The 13,167-nt window shown below is 37.7% G+C and overlaps 1 protein-coding gene across 1 annotated transcript; it reads left to right on the top strand.

Moving 5' to 3' along the window:
- The first annotated feature begins 36 nt into the window (after positions 1-36).
- LOC131943679 (high-affinity choline transporter 1-like) lies at positions 37-12,094 on the top strand. Its single transcript, XM_059303893.1, has 12 exons — positions 37-152; positions 746-952; positions 1,507-1,614; positions 4,314-4,469; positions 4,658-4,806; positions 5,607-5,756; positions 6,403-6,455; positions 6,625-6,791; positions 6,993-7,210; positions 7,680-7,795; positions 8,733-8,933; positions 11,839-12,094. The coding sequence occupies exons 2-12, from the start codon at positions 787-789 to the stop codon at positions 12,038-12,040; spliced, it is 1,686 nt and encodes a 561-aa protein (XP_059159876.1). The 5' UTR covers positions 37-152; positions 746-786; the 3' UTR covers positions 12,041-12,094.
- Positions 12,095-13,167: the final 1,073 nt, after the last annotated feature.

Genomic DNA, 13,167 nt, shown 5'->3' on the forward strand with positions numbered 1-13,167 from the left:
CACTTCACTAATGTTGATAAATAACAACTTTAATTAAACGGCCTTAATTCTACTTGGCGTCAGCTCTTGATGAGCAAACGACATTTGTCTGTCAAAACATTTTCAGCAGACGTGGGATAGGTGTTCAAATCTCCATGTATTGAAAATATCAGGTAAGTTGATTATTCCTAGCTTATTCTAAGAAATTAAGAAATTTGTAAATACAAATTGTTGTTATTACATCTTTAGTATTTGTAAGATGTATATATATATGTAAGATATATATATATATATATATATATATATATATATATATATATATATATATATATTGTGGGGGTTTTTTTTGGGTGTAAAATAAACGTGAATAAGCTTAGCTTAATATATACAGTGGAGTAGGTAGGGTTTTACAATGGAGGCGCGATGTTTTAGTTTTTTGTTGAACGGTTTTAAGCCACTAAGCCACTAATGAACCTAAAAATTTGGTTTGACGATACTGAAAGCTACACGAGCCTATCACCAACAATAGCTGTAACTTTACGTAATATAGTTGTCTTTCTGGGGGTCACGGGGGGGGGGAGGATATAACCTCCAGAACCCGCGCAATACCCCCGATGAACCATCATTGTATACATACATATATTGTTTTAGGTGAGATCTCTTAGGCTCTTCATAACATCTTGTGATAAATACTATTTATGACAAGTAGAATGTCTCTTTGAAAATTGCGTTTACTATCTTTTTAATTGTTTTGTTCCTAATTTAGGCAATTAACGCCCAGTATACTGTAGGTGCCTGCAGCTAACAATGTCCGTCAACATCCCGTGTCTGGTTGCTGTCATCATCCTCTACATCCTCATCCTCATCATCGGCATCGTCGCTGCCAGGAAGACAAACAAGGCCAAGGATGCAGAGGAAGTGATGATAGCCAATCGCAACATTGGGTTGTGGTTAGGGTTGTTTACATTAACAGGTTAGGGTTGTTTACATTAACAGGTTAGCGTTGTTTATATTAACAGATTAGGGTTGTTTATATTAACAGGTTAGGGTTAGGATTTGGATTTTAGTTCACGAACTGAACAAACATGGTTCTAGTGATCTAAAATTATGTGACACAGTTTTTGGCGTACATAAAACACTAACATCCATATCTCATTAGGTACCGCATGATGTTACGAAAAATAGAATAAATATTTGTATGAAGTCACCCAATTATTTAACTATAATGTGAACAGTGGCGTAGGCAGGGGGGGGGGGGTTAGGGGGGGGGGTCATAACCCCCTCCATAGACCCATTGTATATATATAAAGTATGAGGGGGGTGCAAATCGAAAGTTTTGAGGGGGGGGGGGTGCAAATCGGAAGTTTGTCCCCGGGTAAAAATTTGAACACCCCCCCCCCCCATGAGAAGATCCTGGCTACGCTACTGAATGTGAACTCATCTGGTATATACCTTTTATCTATTAAATGTAAAATTTAATAATTCAAATGTTCCAATCTTTGAGAAAAAAGTTAAAATCTGTTACAGCGTCAAACATATGTGGAGGGTACATCAATGGAACAGCCGAATACGCCGCCTTCTATGGGCTCTTACAAACTCAGGCCCCAGTGGGTTACTGCATTGGAATTGTCCTAAGTAAGTGTGTTGGTCGTTGTATTTTGTTTTAAGTGTCTAGGTAGTTGTATTTTCTTTTAAGTTAGTTTCCTGTTAGTTGTATTTTATTCTAAGTAAGTGTCTTGGTCGTTGTATTTTATTCTAAGTAAGTGTCTTGGTCGTTGTATTTTATTCTAAGTAAGTGTGTTGATCGTTGTATTTTCTTCTAAGTGTCTTGGTCGTTGTATTTTCTTCTAAGTGTCTTGGTCGTTGTATTTTCTTGTAAGTGTCTAGGTAGTTGTATTTTATTCTAAGTAAGTGTCTTAGTAGTTGTATTTTATTCTAAGTAAGTGTCTTGGTCGTTGTATTTTGTTTTAAGTGTCTTGATAGTTGTATTTTGTTCTATGTAAATGTCTAGGAGTTTGTATTATTTTCTAAGTAAGTTTCTGAAAGTTGCATTTTCTTCTACGTAGATTTCTTGGAAATTATATTTTATTCTAAGTAGCTTACTTGGAAGTTTTATTTTTTTTAAAGTAAGTTTCTGATAGTTGTAATTTCTTATACGTACCTTTCTCTGGAAGTTGAATCTTTGTCTACGCACGTTTCGTTAAGTTGTATTTCTTTTCTAAGTAGCCTATGTTTTTCGGTAGTTGTATTTTTTCTAAGTATCATTTTTTGAAGGTAAATGCTCTTTTAAGCAAATGTTATCGAAAGTTGTATTTTAAGGGTCCTCCATCGCCACCCCTCCCCCACCCTCATCGCATCAGATGACTAGCTCGGTCAACACTAGGCATACACCACATAACGTAGATCTGATAATCTCGCAAACATGGTGCTAGACGCCGTGATCTGTCTAACTCTACCAGTTCCCCCTTCCTCCCTGGTTTGATCGCCCACCTGGTTTGATCGCCCACCTGGTTTGATCACCCACCTGGTTTGATCGTTTGATCGCCCACCTGGTTTGATCGCTCACCTGGTTTGATCGCCCACCTGGTTTGATCGCCCACCTGGTTTGATCGCCCACCTGGTTTGATCGCCCACCTGGTTTGATCGCCCACCTGGTTTGATCGCCCACCTGGTTTGATCGCCCACCTGGTTTGATCGCCCACCTGGTTTGATCGCCCACCTGGTTTGATCGCCCACCTGGTTTGATCGCCCACCTGGTTTGATCGCTCACCTGGTTTGATCGCCCACCTGGTTTGATCGCCCACCTGGTTTGATCGCCCACCTGGTTTGAATATAATGTGGAAGTTTGGTCGAGGGAAGACCTACCGTATTAGGCTGTATTCTGACCTCGAGATCTCCAGATTAGCAAGCGCTCAATGTTTTAAAAACCCATTATAAAATGAAAGGCACAGTGTTGTAATCAACACTCATTGGGTAGCCAACTTTAACACCTGTCCTTCTTGCAGATTTCCTTTTAATTGTAGCACCAAGTTAATGTAGCAAAACACCCTTACAGTTTACAAGAAACGTTTTCTACAAGTTTTGCTGAAAAGTTAATAGCCTCATGGTTAAAATATTCCCCTTCTGCCTAGTGGTAAGAGATCTAGAATCATTTTATAAGATGATTCATCCGTTTTGAATTACGAGCTGTGGGCTATATAGATTAATCGCTGTTTTTAAATTCTCATGTAAAGCTATTTTACTATGTAAGTATTTATCTAATAAGCTCATAATTATGTAAAGTAATTAATGTTTTATCGTAGCTTAACTTGACCCCACAATACACATATTTAAACAGCTCTAATATTTTTGAATGTATTATCTGATGACTCAAACAATAAACCTATAAACCTTAACCCCTCCCTGCTTGTATGTTCCTTGACTCGATTTTATGAATAAAACTGGGCTATTATTTAAATATAACCCCCCTCCCCCACCCACAACGTTGCAACAGGCTGGTAAACAATAAATTTCATTGTTTTACAAACGTTGGTTAAAACATTCTGACTGGTTTGGAGAGCATATGTTGTGCTATTAAAGACCATGGATGTCACCAAGAGCATATGTTGCGCTATTAAAGATCATATATGTCACCACTTGATATCCATGTGTCACCACAGATCATCTGTGAAAACATACAAAAAAAGTTAATGTATCACTATGTAAGGGAAAGTTCACATTTAAGAAGCAGTTTCTCTGTCACCATGTAGGGAAAAGTTTACATTTAAGAAACAGTTTCTGTCAGAGGCGTAGCGAGGGGGGGGGGGGGGACATATGTCCCCGGGCGCCGAACTAAGCGCGCCAAAATGGGTTGGAAAAATAAATTGAAATTTTGAGGGGGAGGTGCAAATCGAATGTTTGTCCCCGGGCGCCAGGAAGGGTCGCTACGCCTCTGGTTTCTGTATCACTATCTAGGGAAAAGTTCACATTGAAGAAGCAGTTTCTGTGTCATCTTGTAAGGAAAAAAAACATGGTGACCTCGGTGATTAAAACTTTAAAACATTTAAATTAAAATTACCTCCTTCAGAATATTTAGTAACCTTTACATTTTCTTTTTATATCTCAATCTATACTTTGTTTATCTACATGTAAGTAAAATAAAAGTTTAGCCACGAATATTTTCTTGATATATTCCATATAATTTCAAATTTTCTTGATATTTTCTTGATATTTTCTTGATATTTTCTTGATATTTTCTTGATATTTACTTTATATTTTCTTGATATTTTCTTGATATTTTCTTGATATTTTCTTGATATATTCCTGAACAACTAAGATCCATTTCATCACACTAGGTGGTTTGTTCATGGCGCCTAAAATGAGACGCGAGAAATACGTCACACTCTTTGACCCGTTCCAGTTGAAATACGGCAGGAAGATGGGGGCGCTGTTGATCATACCTCACATGGTGGGGGAGCTATTCTGGTCGGCCTCTGTCTTGGCGGCTTTGGGTAAGTCTGGGTCACGTGTCAGCCCCAGGGGAGAGTTGCTTAAGGGGGCTCAAGGGAACGTATTGAAAAATGTGCTTTGTAAAAGAAAAAGAAAGAAACAAACTCATTTTGTGACTTTTACTAAGCGATCAATGAAATAAAAATGGGCGTTAAAAGTTATTTAAAGTCGAATTTTACTATTATTTCAGGAGGGACAATATCGATTATTGTGGATATCGATCCTACAATCTCAATCATCGTGTCCTCGTTGATCGCTATAGTCTACACGTTCCTTGGTGGTCTGTACGCTGTGGCCTACACTGACGTCATACAGATGGTGCTCATCGTCATAGGTCTGGTAAGTGACGTCATTCAGATGGTGCACATCGTCATAGGTCTGGTAAGTGACGTCATACAAATGTTGCTTATCGTCATTCATCTGTTAAGTAACGTTATACAGATGGGGCTCATCGTCATAGGTCTGGTAAATGACGTCATGCAGATGGTGCTCATCGTCATAGATCTGGTAAGTGACGTCATACCGATAGTATTCATCATCGCAGGACTGTTAAGTGACGTCATACAGATGGTGCTCATCGTCATGGGTCTGGTAAGTGACCAATGACAGTGTGCTAACATACCGTGACAATGTGCTAACATACTGTGTCAATGCTCTACTAACATACTGAGTCAATGCACTAACATACTGTGTCAATGTGCTAACATACTGTGTCAATTCACAGTCGAGTCGGTTAAGCTCATGGTTGCTAAACCGAAAAGTCTCGAGTTCGAACCCTCGGGCAGATGAGGCTCGTTAGCTGGGGACAGCCACTCTTCTAGGAGAGACAACTCCAAAATTAAACAACTGCTGCCTTGTAGTTTGTTCTTGGTTGGACAAAGGCTATGGAAGCAAATCCAAAAAAGAAAAGCAGGCTGAAATCGGAGTCAATGGCCTCAATGGCGCATAACCAATTGACACGTAACGCTTAATTGTGTTGGAGGCGTGGTCGAGTCGGCAAAAAGCTCATGGTTGATAAATTCGAATAAAGTCTCGAATTCAAACGCACTGGCAGATAAATCTCGATCACATTCAACACTAATAATTAAGAACGAAGAAGAAGAAGAAAAGACTAACACCCTGTGTCAATCTGTTGACAGGTGCTGGCCTGTCCATTTGCCGTCACCAGCGAGCACGTCCACTTTGAGAACATAACAACATCAGCCTGGCTGGGGGAGGTGGGGGCGGGGACGGAGCTGGCCTACCTGGACACCCTGTTGCTGCTGTCGTTTGGTGGCACCACCTGGCAGGTGAGTCTAGCTACGGTTGTTAACGTAAAAGATTCTCAGGTTTCTTTCATGAGTTGTATATAATCCTTCTTTCGCTACCTAGGGTATATACGTGTTTATTTATTTCAATCATATATGTGTTTACGGTTATATATTTATTTCTGAATTTAGAATTTGCTCCATATATTTTGGAATTAATATGAAACATATTTACTATTTGTCTCCCATAGATATATGTATTTAATATACATGGTTATTTTAACACAGTAATTACAGTTAGGCCACTGAGTGCTCTTGTGACATTGAAAAAAAAACCTCACCATTATTTTCTTAACACGTATCAACACAAAGGAACGAAATAAAAAAAATAATCAAAGGATTGAATATTTATTCGGCAAACGATAACAGCTCTGAACGTTGTTCAGTTAGCTATGTAAATATAAATGGGTCTATGACCTCTTGTTTATAAAAATACAGAGAAACGCCTGAAACATTTGCTTTGACTTATTCATATTTAAGCCTCTATATCAGCGAGTTTTGCTTGTTCATATTTCAGCCTCTATATCAGCGAGTTTTGCTTGTTCATATTTCAGCCTCTATATCAGCGAGTTTTGCTTGTTCATATTTCAGCCTCTATATCAGCGAGTTTTGCTTGTTCATATTTCAGCCTCTATATCAGCGAGGTTTGCTTGTTCATGTTTCAGCCTCTATATCAGCGAGGTTTGCTTGTTCATATTTCAGCCTCTGTATCAGCGAGTTTGACTTGTTCATATTTCAGCCTCTATATCAGCGAGTTTAACTTGTTCATATTTCAGCCTCTATATCAGCGAGTTTAACTTGTTCATATTTCAGCCTCTATATCAGCGAGTTTTGCTTGTTCATATTTCAGCCTCTATATCAGCGAGTTCTGCCTGTTCATATTTCAGCCTCTATATCAGCGAGTGTTGGCCAGTAAAAATATCCGAGTGGCCGTGTTGTCGTGCTATGGTGCTGCTGTTATAAGTCTGGTTCTGGCCATCCCACCAATGGTTCTGGGCTACGCAGGGGCTGCAGCAGGTAGCCACTTTCATCTAAAGAGGTAGCAATGTGCTACATACACTTAGTCATCAGATTTGAATATTTGTTTTTATTTTATTAGCGCTGTAATAGAGAAATCGATTACTTACTTTTTTGTTTCTTTTGCTTTTAAAAGCAAATTTACCAAGATATTTCGGTGAACTTTAAAACAAATAATTGAGAGACTCAACATCTCTACAGACTGGAACAGCACAACGTACGAGGGGCCGCTGCCAATACCAGACGACAGGAAGAGTTACATTCTACCCATGACCTTGAACTATCTTGTGCCACTTCCGGTGTCTATTATTGGCATGAGCGCGATCTGCGCAGCGGTCATGTCGTCAGCCGACTCCTGCTTCCTGTCGTCGTCCACCATCTTTGCTAAGAATATTTACAAAGATATTCTTCGGAGAAAGGTTAAACTTGTGTTGTGTTAGGGAAGGAATAAATACCCCATAACAAAGTCCCTCGTATGTCCTTCGTAAACTCTTCTAAGAAAACTAATTGCATGCCCCCCCCCCCCACAACCTCTTCCATAAACTAGCCCTTGCATGTCCCCCATAATCTAAAGTCCCTTGCATGTCCCCCATAAACTAAACCCTTGCATGTCCCCCATAAACTAAAGTCCCTTGCATGTCCCCCATAAACTAAAGTCCCTTGCATGTCCCCCATAAACTAAAGTACCTTGTATGTCCCCCATAAACTAAAGTCCCTTGCCTATCCCCCATAAACTAAACACGTGCCTGTCCCCCATAATCTAAAGTCACTTGCATGTCCCCCATAAAGTCCCTTGCCTGTCCCCCATAATCTAAAGTCACTTGCATGTCCCCCATAAAGTCCCTTGCCTGTCCCCCATAATCTAAATTCTCTCCCCCGTCCCCACAGGCGACAGACCGAGAACTGATGTGGGTGCTCCGTGTTTGTATCATCCTGTTTGGGGTGCTGGGCACGTTGGTCGCCGTCTTCGCCACCACCATCTACGGCCTGTTTGTTCTAGCCTGGTAAGCAACGTTGAGACCGTCTCTAATGACATCAACTTTTGACACTCACTATCCTCCCCCAGCTGACGACAAATTTCACAAAAGTCACACCCTAATTCTATGTGTTAATATAATGATTTAACCAAGTCGGTTTTGTTGAAAATATTAAATAGAGTTATATCCCATTTAAAGAAAAAATATCGAACTTGTACAGCAAATGTTAATTGTTAGCTTGTGGAACCAGCCGAATACGTTCCTAGTCAATATTATTAACTGAAAACTTAAGCAAATCATTCTGAATAATAAATTCATTAAAAAAAATTCTAAAACTTCTAAACTTCAGTTTTAAAACTATATTTTCGAAGTGCATTAGTATTACGTCAAATTATGTTACTTCCTCTTACCTTGGTCACACATTGTTAACAAAACCCGACCCCCATCCTGCCCTGAGGTGGGGTGAGGGCTGAATATTTGTTTACTTATTTATACTTCTGTATTTTGTTGTAAACGATTCTTTGTTAGAAATAAAATTTTAATTATAAGCTTGCATTTATGATTAATTTCCCATTTAAAATGTGGTGAATTTTCTACTAGTGCTAAATGTAACATTCAACTTTTTTTTGTAACAAGGTAATATCGAGGTAATAGAAATTAAAATTAAAATTTTAATTAAATAAGCACCACAAAGATTGTTACGAGGTTGTATAGTTATTATTATTGGTATCATTAACATTTAAGATCTTGACTTTTATAAATATATCTGATGCACTAATCATATTCCCACATTTAGTGTGTGTATTTTAACCTAGATGTCTATATTTCAGTGACCTGATGTACGTGGTGCTATTCCCACAACTGGTGTGTATTTTAACCTAGATGTATATATTTCAGTGACCTGATGTACGTAGTGCTATTCCCACAACTGGTGTGTATTTTAACCTAGATGTCTATATCTCAGTGACCTGATGTACGTGGTGCTATTCCCACAACTGGTGTGTGTCCTGTGGGTGCCTTGGGCCAACACCTATGGCAGCTTTGCCGGGTTTCTCGTCTCATTCCTACTGCGGATCTTGTCTGGTGACGCTGTGCTACAAATTCCAGCGGCGATTAAGTTCCCTTTGTATGACTACAGCACTGACTCGCAGTTATTTCCCTTTAGGTAGGCCTATTGCAAGGGGCAAAATAAATTGATTGAATTTGGTTTTCAAACTTAAAAAACAAATTTAGTTTATTTTGTTCTTAGGCAACAAAATACCAATTAAAATTTATCGTTATTGTTTTCGTTATCTATGCCCAAAACGGGAGCCGGACGCTTTCCAGAAAGACACTTGCCCGAATGCCGTTTGCCCGAAGGCCGATTTCCCGAATGGATACTTGCCGAATGCGACAAATGCCCAAATGGACACTTGCCCGAATGCGACAAACGCCCGAATGGACACTTGCCCGAATGCGACAAACGCCCGAATGGACACTTGCCCGAATGCGACAAATGCCCAAATGGACACTTGCCCGAATGCGACAAATGCCCGAATGGACACTTGCCCGAATGCGACAAATGCCCGAAAGCCGCTTGCCCGAAGACCGTTAGCCCGAAAAATGTTAATGTTAGACAATAAATAATATTACCAAATAGACATTCTTAATCAATTCAAGTTTGAAATATTGATAATAAACACATTTCTAAGCAAAAAAACAAAACAAATTTGTTCATATTTTTAAAAATGTAGCTTTTATTTTTTGAAAACTGAGAAATTGTTGTAAAAAAAAAATCTTTTTTACTTAAACTAATATAAGGTGATGTTGGTGGCGCTGTCTCTACATTCTTTTCAGAAACGTTTTGAACACCTTGTTTAACCAACATGTTGCGGTGGTTAGATGGCGTTTATCACACGGTGTAGGCGACATTGAACAAAAGCGCGTTTGTTTCATTTTTTTTGTTTTGTTTAACAGGGGTGGTGATCATTTCACAAAGAACGAGGCTCGGTCTAGGCGGCGAATTTACAAACTAAAGATAGTCAATTATGTTTTATCTCCATTCAATGCACCTTGTTTAGACAATGTGTTGAAGCGATACCTTTAATAAATAAAGCAAAATTCATTTTAAAATCCTGAAATAAACGAAAATGGTATTTTTGGTGTTGTTTCATAGATAGGCATGAAAATATGTTTGTACACTTTTTATATAGCAAATATTAATTAATTAAGAATGTCTGCGTGTAAAATATAACATTATTTTATTCTTTTCTTTTTGTTTAGATAGTCATGTATTTTTTATAAAAATTTCAAATTTAAATTGATTACTAATGATTATTTAGTAATATATAATATTAACATTCGGGCATTTGTCGCATTCGGGCAAGTGTCCATTCGGGAAATCGGCCTTCGGGCAAACGGCATTCGGACAAATGTCTTTCGGGAAGACTCGCCCAAAACAAGTCACAGTATGTTAGTAGATTTCGCTTTCCTGAAGTTACCATAATACGTTGTAAAAAAAACCAAAACCATCACCAACTCCCAAAACACTGCAAGATTTCTCCCCGCCCGAAAACGAACTTTACATTTTGACGAAAACAAATCTTATTATTTTGTTTTATGACTACAGTCATGCTACAAGTTTCCCATAATTTTATTCTATGACTACAGCCATGCTACAATTTTCCCATAATTTTGTTCTATTACTATAGCCATGTTACAAGTTTCATATTATTTTATTCTATGACTACAGACATGCTACAAGTATCATATTATTTTGTTTGTTTGACTAAAGCCATGTTACAAGTTTCCCATAATTTTGTTCTATAACTAAACCATGCTACAAGTTTCCCATAATTTTGTTCTCTCAGACTAAAGCCATGTTACAAGTTTCCCATAATTTTGTTCTATTACTATAGCCATGTTACAAGTTTCATATTATTTTGTTCTATGACTACAGACATGCTACAAGTATCATATTATTTTGTTTGTTTGACTAAAGCCATGTTACAAGTTTCCCATAATTTTGTTCTATAACTAAAGCCATGTTACAAGTTTCCCATAATTTTGTTCTATAACTAAAGCCATGTTACAAGTTTCCCATCAATTTGTTCTATGACTAAAGCCATGTTACAAGTTTTCCATAATTTTGTTCTATAACTAAACCATGCTACAAGTTTCCCATAATTTTGTTCTCTCTGACTAAAGCCATGTTACAAGTTTCCCATAATTTTGTTCTATTACTATAGCCATGTTACAAGTTTCATATTATTTTGTTCTATGACTACAGACATGCTACAAGTATCATATTATTTTGTTTGTTTGACTAAAGCCATGTTACAAGTTTCCCATAATTTTGTTCTATAACTAAAGCCATGTTACAAGTTTCCCTTCAATTTGTTCTATGACTAAAGCCATGTTACAAGTTTCCCATAATTTTGTTCTCCCTGACTAAAGCCATGCTACAAGTTTCCCATAATTTTGTTCTATGACTATATCTACAAGTTTCCCATAATTTTGTTCTATGACTATATCTAAAAGTTTCCCATAATTTTGTTCTATGACTATATCTACAAGTTTCCCATAATTTTGTTCTATAACTAAAGCCATGCTACAAGTTTCCCATAATTTTGTTCTATAACTAAAGCCATGTTACAAGTTTCCCATAATTTTGTTCTATAACTAAAGCCATGTTACAAGTTTCCCATAATTTTGTTCTATAACTAAAGCCATGTTACAAGTTTTCCATAATTTTGTTCTATAACTATAGCCATGTTACAAGTTTTCCATAATTTTGTTCTATAACTATAGCCATGTTACAAGTTTCCCATAATTTTGTTCTATAACTATAGCCATGTTACAAGTTTCCCATAATTTTGTTCTATAACTATAGCCATGTTACAAGTTTCCCATAATTTTGTTCTATAACTACAGCCATGCTACAAGTTTCCCATAATTTTGTTCTATAACTATAGCCATATTACAAGTTTCCCATAATTTTGTTCTATAACTATAGCCATGTTACAAGTTTCCCATAATTTTGTTCTATAACTACAGCCATGCTACAAGTTTCCCATAAATTTCTTCTATAGAACTCTGGCCATGCTGTCCGGGCTGTTCTGTATCCTGGTCTTCTCCGGACTGACCCACGTCCTGTTCACCAGAGGTCACCTGGACGTCAGGTATGACGTCTTTAAATGCCACCGGAAACGAACCCACCAAAAGAAGGATCTGGCAGAAATGGACGTCTCGTCCAATCTGAAAGAGGAGCTCATTAACGCTGTTAAAAGTTAATTATATCTTATGTAAACATCAATTAAAACATCACCATTTAACAAGGTCATGATATTTACGATACATGTGATGTAGGAAAAAATGTATTTTTCTAAAATTAAATAATGGTGCTAACCCTTTAACAGCCAACAATCCAACACACCCAAGTCACACACAATCATCAGCTTATACAAAAATAACATCATAGCAGGGGCGTAGCGAGGGGGGGGGGCGGGGGGTGCGGACCGCACCGGGTGACACCATTTAGGGGGGTGACACCAAGGCAAAAAATAGCGAAATATATGAGAAAAACTTGAGGGGGGGGGGTGCAAATCGAAAGTTTGAGGGGGGGGGGGGTGCAAATCGAAAACTTGAAAGTTTGTCCCCGGGAAGGGTCGCAACGCCTCTGGGGGGGTGACACCATTGAGTGCCGCACCGGGTGACACCCGACCTCGCTACGCCACTGCATCATAGCACACCAAAACTCTTTTTTTTTGTTTCGTCGCCATTATTCTACAGTTGATCTAGTTAATGAAGCAACTTATATCCACATTTACTAGAAAATTAGGCTTATATATGACAAAGTAAAGTAAGCTTATTTATGTTGAAGTAAAGAAGGCTGACATAATATGATGATATAAATTTCTACTGACATAGAAAGAGAGTGTGACGGGTACAGTGCCCTATTAAAATTACAGTATCTTTTGTTCCCACTTATGTTTCTCACCATATTCCTCATTCAACCTAACAAGTTTGATCTAAAAGAATGAGCGACGGTTAGAGTTTTGTTTCTTTAAATTAAACTTTTTTGATGAAGAGTTCGTCAAACGAAGTGTATGGGCTTTATAGAAAATGCCTCTGACTCAGAAATTGTTTTTCCTTTGTTAAATAACTTGAAAAGAAATCAGATGACACCCTTGAAGTTATTATCGCAATTCGCCTAGTGTATTCGTCGCAAAAGGAATTGAAAAACTCTATACTGATAGGGATTATGTCTGTTTAAGGATTACTGTTGGAGGGAGTTACATATTGCAATTTTATCTTATTCTACTGTTCAATTTAAATGACATTACAATTTCAGAAGTAAAAATACAGGATTAAAATGTTTATATTTGAAATTTAATAGCATTTAAATTTTATATTTAAAC

Source organism: Physella acuta, unplaced genomic scaffold (genome assembly GCF_028476545.2).
Source record: "Physella acuta isolate Inbredline_101_S28 unplaced genomic scaffold, ASM2847654v3 ptg000464l, whole genome shotgun sequence".
NCBI classification, from domain to species: domain Eukaryota; kingdom Metazoa; phylum Mollusca; class Gastropoda; family Physidae; genus Physella; species Physella acuta.

Coding starts and splice junctions, on each gene's coding strand:
- LOC131943679 (XM_059303893.1), top strand. CDS start 787: ATGTCCGTCAACATCCCGTGTCTGGTTGCTGTCATCATCCTCTACATC. Junction 1,615..4,313: donor CTGCATTGGAATTGTCCTAA/GTAAGTGTGTTG, acceptor TCATCACACTAG/GTGGTTTGTTCATGGCGCCT. Junction 4,470..4,657: donor CTCTGTCTTGGCGGCTTTGG/GTAAGTCTGGGT, acceptor CTATTATTTCAG/GAGGGACAATATCGATTATT.